We start from the raw sequence: 10,159 nt of genomic DNA, 5'->3' as shown, positions 1-10,159 counted from the left end.
CCTGAAGGAACAGGTGGCATTTATACACCAACAAAGTATTTTCTTTGCTAAGGGATATTTAATCCAAGCACACAGTCCCCGGGGCCACCAATGGCAAAGGCTGACAGGTTAGACTGGTGAACAGCAAGCGGCTGAGGGTGATTGGGCAAATGTATTGAGTTGTGGGCCACATCTGGCCTGTGGGCTGTAGGTAGCCCACCCCTATCTTAAGGCAAAGCGTAACACCCATATTTCCTGTATTATTATGGGATGCAGAAGTAAATAGTACTGAGATTACATTGTTATTGACATCTCTTGGAAACTGAAGATTAAAATACAAATTTATAAAAAAATATCACAGCTTGCTGGAGTAATTTTGTGCGTTGGCAGAGTGTGTGGATGGTGGATTTGCTGCTTGGGCATTGGCCTCCAATGCTGACTGTCTGGAGTTTGCATGTTCTCCCTGTGACCTTGTGGTACAGGAGGAAACTGGAGCTTTCTGTAGACGCTCTAGTTTCCTCCTGTACCACAAGATTAACTGGACACTGTAAATTGCTGCTAGTGTGTAGATGAGTTATAGAAACTGAGGAGTTTGGGGATGTGGTGAGAATAAAATTGGGTTTATGGCAAATGGGTATTTGATAATCAGCATGGCTTGGTGGGCCAAAAAGTTTTTGTTGTACAATGTGAATCTATAATTATAAATCTGTATCTCTTATGACTTTAAATTGTTCTGAGATAGTAGTGAAATGGAAATGTTTACAATCTAAATAAAGCTTTTATTTATTTGTTGCTTCTGTGCGTCGAATTGTGTATTCTGACACATTGTAATTGATTTTGACATTTTTTTGGAGTTGCTATGAAATGTGAAAATATAGCATCAATGTGGTGTTCAGAATTAGTTTGAGATGATAGCAGGATCTTACACAGGTTGAATACTGGACTTAAAATCCTAGTTCTGGGCACCACAGTTTGCATAGCGGTGGGTTAGTGCAACACTATGACAGAGCCAGCCACCTGGGTTCTAATCTGGCAGTCTGTAAGGAGTGGTATGTTCTCTCTATGTCTGTGCGGGTTTCCTCCCACCTTTCAAAACATATGGGGATTGTAGGTTAATTGGGGTATTTGGGTGGCATGGGCTTCCAGACCAGAAGGGCCTGTCAACGTGTTGGATGTCTAAATTTAAATTTTTTTAATTTCTATTTTATACCAATGAATAAAACCATCCACAAAATATAGCACTGCTTTTCAATATTATAACCACAAATCTTTATGTACATTTATGCCTGTGGATCTGCTGATGTGATGACCCCCTGTTAAAGATAGTCAAGACTGATATGATGAATATTCTGCTGGACAAAAGCATCAAGTAAGGATGGGAAACCACTCCCCGCCCTGTCATGAAAAAGAAAGTAAAGCAGGAGGAACAAAGAGGTATGCAAAATTTGATCTTCAATAGTTCGAGGCTGATGTTAGGTTAAATATCAAATATGTACAGGTTGTACCTCTCTAATCCTGGCGCACTGTGGTTCGGCAACTCCCAAGGTTTGAATCTGCCACCAGGTCGGCGCTGTTAGCAACACTAATGCACCCAAATCTGTTTACACCGCAACTGAATGTTTTGGTGATACAATCCTGTTAATTTCTTGTATTCAGCTATATTTTAACCCTCAGGATGTCATCCAAGAGACCAAGAAGCACAGAAGATGGTGATGGTGCTCACAAGCATTCTCTTAAAGGTCAATTTCTGTTTTCCAGCATTTTCAATGGTCTGGCAATGGCCAGGTGCCAACATAGTTGGATCAAAGAAGTACAACCTGTAATTGTACAGTACATCAATTAAGACTTCACATTCCTTGCCCGATCACCAAGTTCCAGACTGAACTTTCTGGAGTTTCACTCATTTTGAGGCCACTTACCATTTAGTGATATAGGGGCATTATAAATTCATGATCAAATCTGGACTTTTGGAAGAGGAGGTCCCACAGAGATGAATACCAGAGTTCGTTGAACCAAAGAGAGCAGTTTTAACTGATTTGGAAGATAGTATCAGAATTCCAGACCATAGTAGTCTGTCAATAGTGGGTGATTAAAGTGGTCTTGTAAAATGCAAAGGAATGGAAATGCAACTGAAAAGGTTGTGTTTTTATAGAAAAGGAATCATTGAAGAGGTAGCACATTTGTGCTACCTCATTATCTCAATGGGTTAACAGAGAAGGGGTAATTAACAGAGGAGGAGAAGCTCCAGTCGGATTGGTGACATGGATCCATTCCAGTTCACTTATTGTAGAAACAGGTCTATGATGGATACCATCTCACGGGCTCTACACAAAGCTCAAACATCTGGACAGCAAAGATGCATACATCAGGATGCTCTTTATTGACCAGAGTTTGGCATTTCACACATCATTCCCTCAAAACTGATCAGGAAACACCAAGATCTAGGAGTTAACACTCCACTGTGTAATTGGATCAATTACACCTCCACACCACAATCAGTGAAGATTGTTAAGAACTTCTCCTCCACAGTCTCCATCAGTACCGGAGCATTATAGGGCTGTTTTCTTAGCCCCCCTGCTCCACTTACTTTACACCTACTGTGTAGCTCGGTACGACAATATCTCCATCTACAAATCTGCAGATGATACCATGGTAGTGGGTTGTATAAAGGAAGGGGACGAGTCAGCACACAGGATGGAGATTGAAAACTTGGCTGAATGGTGCACCAACAACAACCTTGCACTCAATGTCACCAAAACTAAGGAGCAGATTGTTGACCAGGAAAGAAAAGCCTGAGGTACACCATCCAATGATCATTGGATGGAGAGGGTGATAACATTTAACTTCTTGGGACTCACTATCTTGGAGGATTTTCCCAAACCCAACGCACCAATGGCATTGTGAAGAAAGCACGTCAGCTCCTCTACTTCCTTAGGAGTTTGCGGAGGTTTGGTGTGATATCAGAAACCCTGGCAAATTTCTACAGATGTGTGTTGGAAAGTGTGCTGACCAGGTGCATCATGGTCTGGTATGGGAACACCAATACCCCTGAGCTTAAAGCCCTTCTAAAGGTAGTGGACACTGTCCAGGACATCACAGGTAAAACTCTCCTTACTATTGAGTACATCTACAGGGAACACTGGTGTCAGAGGGCAGCAGCACTCATCAAAGGCCCACACCACCCAGCATATCCTCTGTTCTTGCTGCTCCCATAAGAGGTATAGGTGCCACAAAACTCACACCACGTGGCTCAGGAACAGCTGCTACCCCTCCACCATCAGAATCAATAATAATTCTTGACTCATTTAAGGACTCTTACTTGGGCACTTTATTGATTTTCTTTGTTCTCTCTATATTGTACAGTCAGATTGTTTACATTTGTTATCTATTCACAGTTATTTTATTTGTTTACATGTTTAGACTGTGCACAGTTTATTTTTTGTACTACCAATTAGTGCTAATTCTGTCATGCCCGTAGGAAAAAGGAATCTTAGGGTTGTGTGATGTCATGCATGTACTCTGACAATAAATCTGATAAATCTAAATTTTGCCTACCACCTTTAGCCATAACATCTCCAGAGTTTGTCATTGGTTACCAGCATATCTACCCTTTCAAATATTCACTAGATCTGTCTTTGAAAATTAAAATAATGGCAGGGTTTAGTCATGATAATGGCTGTAATGACTATTTTGCAGGGATAGAAAATTGAACATTTTTGTCCTAATTAATCAAAGCTGAAACTACCTTGTATACTTAGAAATTGGCCAATTAAAAAGAATACCATTTATATTGAAAAAATAGAGCAAATTACTTCATTCCAAAATTTCTCCGACTCCCCTGGTGCACACTACCCATCACAAAATTTTAGGAAGGACTTGCTTTATTCTCAACAAGTGCTTGGTAATAAACTCCAATTGCTTTACTGCAAATTGTTTATTTGATTTGAATTAGCCGTTGGTACTTCTGTTCTTAATTCCAGTCATATCTTGTAGAAATACCACAGCCAGCACTAAATTCTGTGCACCATTGTTAATCTGGTATGATACATGTTGTCCTGCTGCTCATAATTTACAACAGTTGAATATTCACAATGCAAGGCCAACAATTCTTAAAAGTTTAGAACTTCAGCAACCTTTAATAATCCTTTTCACATGTAACAGAAGAGCCGATTTAAATTATTAAAACAATTGAAAGTGTCTTATGAGTATCATTTTAAAATTGTTCAATGCAAAAAAAAATTTAGGAATCAGATGACAAGCTCAGTAAGTTGGGATAATTAAGTTGCCCTGATGTGAAAAGTACACGGCGTAACAATTTTCAATTTGCATTACACAATATAAATGTCTATATTGGTTCAACACTGCATTTGTATCAAATTTATGTACTTATTTCCTCTCATTAAAAAATTAAATGTCTTGTTATACCATTTTGCTCCTGTTTGCAGAGACGATGGGCACGGATCCACAGAGAGTCATTGATTCTTTTTTGCTTTTCTTTCTCTGACTGTAAGGGGCGCCGACAATTTCTTCTGATGGGGAAATCTTTTGCCTTACGGCAACTAAATACAATTTTGTGTAACATGACATCTGTTTTATTACATGACAATAAAAGAATCTAAAATCTTGAAAGTACATGTACAGTTTCTGATATTAAGGATCCAAACTTTGATCATAATACTCCAAACCATCAGCTTCAGCAGGAGCACTAAGTTTTTAAAACAGTAAAATATTTAATGATACCATGGTTGAAACCACAATTTTCATCAGAGATTGAACCTGACTAATTTTGCATTTACTCTTATTGGGCACAGATATGTTCTTCAAACATACGCAAACAACATGAACATTTATTTAAAGTTTAAATATACTTTAAAAAATACATTTTATTCTCACTTCTCCTGATCATCCCTCAGATAAGGGATTATTTGAACTTCCTGTGCAATTCTTTTTGCAACTGCTTTGCTACTTGCAGCAATCACTCTGCGTGACATCAAATCAAATGCTTCTCCTAAAAAGAAATTAGCACGTCAAGACTGAAAAAAAAGGACTATTCAGACAATGAGTCATATTTTTAAGCTTAATCTTTAAACTATGGAAGAAAATAAGTACTGTAGGTCTTAAAAAGCAAAAACAAAAGTTCCTAGAATTTCAAAACAAATTTAGGGAACACAGAGAAAGCTCAGCAGGTCAAGCAGCATCTCTGAAAAAAGTGCAGATGTGACCAGGAACACAAAGAAACTCAAGGGTGTTCTACTTTTATTCAGACTTAACTTACTTCTACAGGCAGTGTGTAAACCTAGCAGATAATAAATCTCAATGCTGATGTTCTTGAAATTTCATGTTTTGTTAGTAACAACATGGAATTAAATACAGGTGCCTGACCTTTTATCCAGGATTCCGAAAACCGGCAACCTCCAAAAACCGGCACTCTTTTTGGGAGATGACATCTGCTCATCAAAGATGGAGTTTGGCCCCAAACATGGCCTGATGTGACCCTCACTCAACTCCCGTCTATCCTTTCACATTCTGCGTCACTAATTAGTGGTACCATTACTTTACAAGTACCCTACCTGCTGAGCAAGACCCTCGCTTAACTCATGTTGGAATACTCCATGTCGTTCCGCTACTTTATAAGCGCCTCTGAATCGCTTTATACTGATGCCTGTCTAGCATCACGGCGCTTTCAGTCGGCCTGACGGCGGCAGCTCAGTGGCCATCATTGCTACCCATAATCCCCCATGCAGCTGAAACCACACTACCAACCGAGAAGGTGGCCGTTCCCCTGTTGCTGGTACAGTGGGGGGGGGGGGGTGGGTGAGAGAAGAGAGAGATGGCAACTTGGGCGGGCAAGGGGGGGAAGAGAGACAGCAGCGCAACTCTGGCAGGGGGGGTGAAGATGGCAGCGCGACCCAGGCGGGTGGGAAGACGGCAGTGTGACTTGGCAGGGGGAGAGAAGGCAGCGTGACTCGAGTGGGCAAAGGCAAAGAGACAGCAATGCAACTAGGGCGGGCAGGCTTAAAGGGACCAAAATCAAAATGATTCCGAAATTCGGAATAAATGAAGGTTTTCTTTTAAGCAGATGGGCTGAAAAGGAAGCAGAAAGCAGAAATTCCCGACCCCCTACTCACCGCAACTCCTGATGCCTTGACTACCGAATCCAGCACTGGACCTGCAGAAGATGCTGGAGCCTCCCTTGCTGACTTGCACCACGTGGCTCTCAACACAGATTGTTTCCCGAGTCCTGACCTTACCACTGGATCCCACTCACTTATCCCCCTCACTACTCCTTCCCCATCCTTCTACACCCCTCCCTACTCCACCTCCATTTCCCCCTCTCTGCCCTCCTCTTTTCCCCTACCCCCAGACCTCATTTCTTCCCCCCTTGCCTCTGGCTACCCCTTCTACCCACCTCTCCCCCTCTGATCTCCCTTACTGCCCTTCCCCTCTGACCTTCCCTACCCCTCAACTCCCCATCCCCCTCCTCCTCTCTCTAACCTCCCCCACCTTTCACCTCCACCCTCAGACCTCCCCAACCCTCCTCCTTTTGTTCAGATGCTTGACTCCACTTTCTCACACTTTGATGAAGGGCTCAAGCTCGAAACTTCAGTTCTGTATCTTTGCCTTTGCTACATAAAGGACACTGTTTGACCTGTTGAGCTTCTCCAGTATTTTGTGCTTTTACTTCAACCACGGTTTCCTACAGAATTTTGTGATTTACTACAAAGAGAAATAGATGGTATGGAAGTGGTTTCAACAACTGTAGATTTGAAACATCAGATAGGGTCAAAACAGGACAAAAAGCTGATAATAATCTGATTCAGACATTGTGAGGGCTCAGGTGGCAAAGGTAAAGAGTTATAAACTATGAGAAATTGCAGATCATCAGAGATTGGATAGTAAATGTATAGGGGTCCATGCAGTAACTGCAGACACATTGAGAAAGGTGACTCTTGCCCAATAACAACACATGGATTAAAAAGATTAGAAACAATAATAATGATAAATTTGGATTCTAGAGATAATGGTGTGCAGGAAAAAAGATCCTTTTTCTAAAACCTGTACTCTGAAAATATCTTAAAATGTACTATTTATAGAAGACAACAAAGTTACCTGTTATATCCAGCACAACGCCACCCGCTTCTGTGACGATGAGTGCAGCTGCTGCCATATCCCAGCAGTGAATACCCATTTCATAGTAAATGTCTGCACCACCAGATGCTACCATGCACATGTTTAGAGCTGCAGATCCTAAAGTTCGAATTCTGAAATATATTTAGGAAATGTCTTTAAGGTTAATGTTAATGCTCCACATTCCAGTACCTACAATTTTGTCATACAAGTTAGTTTTCAGAGCAACTCATCAGAAAAACTAAACAAAAATAACCAGAATTGTAAAGTCCCCAAAACTTCAGTAAAAGATTGTTTTTAATGATCTGGGAATATTAATTTAGTCATTGTGAATCAATGGTAGTCTTGAAATCTAGCTCCAAAAGCGAGACCATTGCTCAAATCTACTAAGAACTTGCTTATGTTGGCTATTACAAACAAAAGATTACTTTAGCGAACAGCAAATCAATTTCATAATTCACTTGTGAAAGATACCTACCCGTGGCTTGGAATCAAAATTAGTTTTTCCATATTTGAAAGTACTGACTTCACAATTTCCGGTGAACGATTTGATCCAAGCTCAGTTACAATAAGAGCTTTACTTATATCTATAAAATTTAAAGCAATTATTCAACTCCATATAATGGAAACAAACAAGCATAATGTAGTCATGTGTCAATAATAGAAACTAATGAGCAGGTACTTTGAGATTTCATTTCATTTTCTCCACATTCTTTGTGGACTTCGGATTTTTATAGTTTTTTTTTAACTTTTTAGGATGGAAGTTTAAAGCCACAAGCACCCATGTCTGGCAAGACTCAAAAAATCCTGTCCAAATCCAGCTCATTTATTTAGCTATAAGGCATGGAAACAGGCTCTTAGGGCCATGCCAACTAAAATATCCTACCCACACCACTCCAACCTGCCTGTGTTTGGCCCATATCCCTCTAAATCTATCAATCTAACTGCTCAAATTATCCTTTAATATTGCTGCCTCAACCACATTTTCTGGCAGCATATACAATCTTCTGTGTTAAAAAAAAAAGTTAACTTTCAGGTTCCTGTTAAATCTCCTCTTCTCTTACCTTAAACGTATGTTCTCTGGGTTTAAGACTCTGAGCTTCCCTAAACTTGTAAATTTGACCCTTCACTCTTACGGGAACCTGAGTGTACTGGACTCTTCCTTTCTGTCAGTCCAGGACCCAAATATTCCTTCCAGATGATGCAGCAATTTGCATGTACCTTTTCAAATGAGCCTGCCATTCAGTGCTTAACATTGGGAAGCCAAATGTAGAATTGGTTAACATTTTGTAGAACATGCCTCTAATTCACAAGGGTGACCCTGATTTATGAGCTGCCAATTACTTTAATTCTCCACTCCATGTGGATCTTTATTTTTAGCCCCATACCACATTCCAATAAAACATTGAAAGATCAAGAAGTAGTACCCATATATGGCTCAACAATGAATTCTGGTCTATGAGCACATACTGCACTTCTGTTTAATCTTTGTAAGATCAGTAAAGATCAATATACATGTTAAAATTAGGTTTTTAACCTTCACAGTCAATATATAACCTAATGAGGCATTAAGCTATTTTCCTGCCTCATGCTATGTTATTAGACATCAATTGGAGGGCCACAATTTGAGAGTAAACTTATCTAGAAACTTTAGCCAGAATTCTCCTGCTTGCCGAAGCATGCTCGCAAACACAGTGGGTGAGCCGACTGGATGAGGCTACAATGCTTTCAGCTATCAAACAGATTGCTGAAATTCTCAACCTGCACATAAAATTCACACTGGAGAATTGTCTATATTCTTGGTGTTAAATTCCAACATCAAAAATCGAGGAAAACACAAAGAAATAACTGGGAACTAAAAAGGATACTACTAATTATTTAATAGTTATATTATTGATTATAAGAAAATTACTGTTAATTTAATGCACTATTGGAGCAGACTGACATTGTCAGTGGTTTAATCTAACAAACAAAATATTAAACACAATCTTCAGATTAATGGGTCATTTAACATCATAGTCATAAAACTATTTCTAAAATCTTGTTATGTTCAAAAGTAATCCCCATACATAATGACCACAATGTGAAGTATTTTATTGCCAGTAAAGCATTTTTGGAGCATCTTGAGGGTTTACCTAATCTCTCAATTCACTGAAAAAAGCAGTGTTGATCAGTTTTGAGTTGCTGCATTTCTGTGATGATGGGCTCCACAAAAGAAGTGATAGAATAGGAAGTTCTAGAATATATAATATTTCAAAAGGATTCTGAACAATCTAACAGATAAAGAATTATTTCTATCAAAATAAAATTGATATTTGTGAAAAAAGGTAGGGTGATCAAATAGAATTCTGTTCTCTTCATAGACGTATCTATTGCCAGAGAAATTCAATAATTGTTTATAAGAAACCCAACAATTTTGGGCAGCACGATTAGCGAAGGGGTTAGTGTGACACTATTAGAATGCCGGCGACCCAGGTTCGAATCTGGTGCTGCCTGTAATGTGTTTGCACATTTTCCCTGTGTTTGCGTGGGTTTCCTCCGGGTGTTCCAGTTTTCTCACACCATCCAAAACATACAGGGTTGTAGTTTAATTTGGGTGTAATTGGGCAGCATGGGTTTAAATGGCGAGAATTGGCTTCTATCGTGCTTTATCTAACATAAAATTACAATTAAAGTTTATTGAATATCATTAAAATGTTTATAATTATAATTTTTTAATGGATTAGACTTTGACATGCATTTATATTCAATGAAAATAATTCCACACATATTTTATTAGGATAGGATAGGAGTGGTCTGATGGCTTATGGAATGAAAGTAGGTCAGTAGAACTAACTAGTTTAATTGGTGGGCACAGACTGGAAGGGTCGAATGGCCTGTTTTCTGTGTTGTAATGTTCTATGGTTCTACCATGCTGCTAGACAACATCCTTTCCCAACTTTCTGGTAATATTAATTTAAAGTAAAATCCACATTGTCTGGATTTTAATGTGGAGATTTAAAAGATTTTCAATTAAAAATCTTTTCCATTGTTAAAAACACATAAAGTACCT

The 10,159-nt window shown here is 39.3% G+C and overlaps 1 protein-coding gene across 1 annotated transcript in view; it reads right to left on the bottom strand.

The window, feature by feature from the left end:
• Positions 1-3,289: 3,289 nt before the first annotated feature.
• impa1 (inositol monophosphatase 1) overlaps positions 3,290-10,159 on the bottom strand; it is a 47,297-nt gene continuing 40,427 nt past the window's right edge. The window contains exons 7-9 of the mRNA XM_069922051.1: positions 7,586-7,694; positions 7,090-7,241; positions 3,290-4,987 (exon numbers count right to left, since the gene is read on the bottom strand). Coding sequence (XP_069778152.1) covers positions 4,869-4,987; positions 7,090-7,241; positions 7,586-7,694 — 380 coding nt within the window. The 3' untranslated portion in view covers positions 3,290-4,868. The remainder of the gene's footprint in view (positions 4,988-7,089; positions 7,242-7,585; positions 7,695-10,159) is intronic.

Source organism: Narcine bancroftii, chromosome 2, assembly GCF_036971445.1.
Source record: "Narcine bancroftii isolate sNarBan1 chromosome 2, sNarBan1.hap1, whole genome shotgun sequence".
Taxonomy (NCBI): domain Eukaryota; kingdom Metazoa; phylum Chordata; class Chondrichthyes; order Torpediniformes; family Narcinidae; genus Narcine; species Narcine bancroftii.
This window is presented reverse-complemented; position numbering and strand designations above follow the sequence as displayed.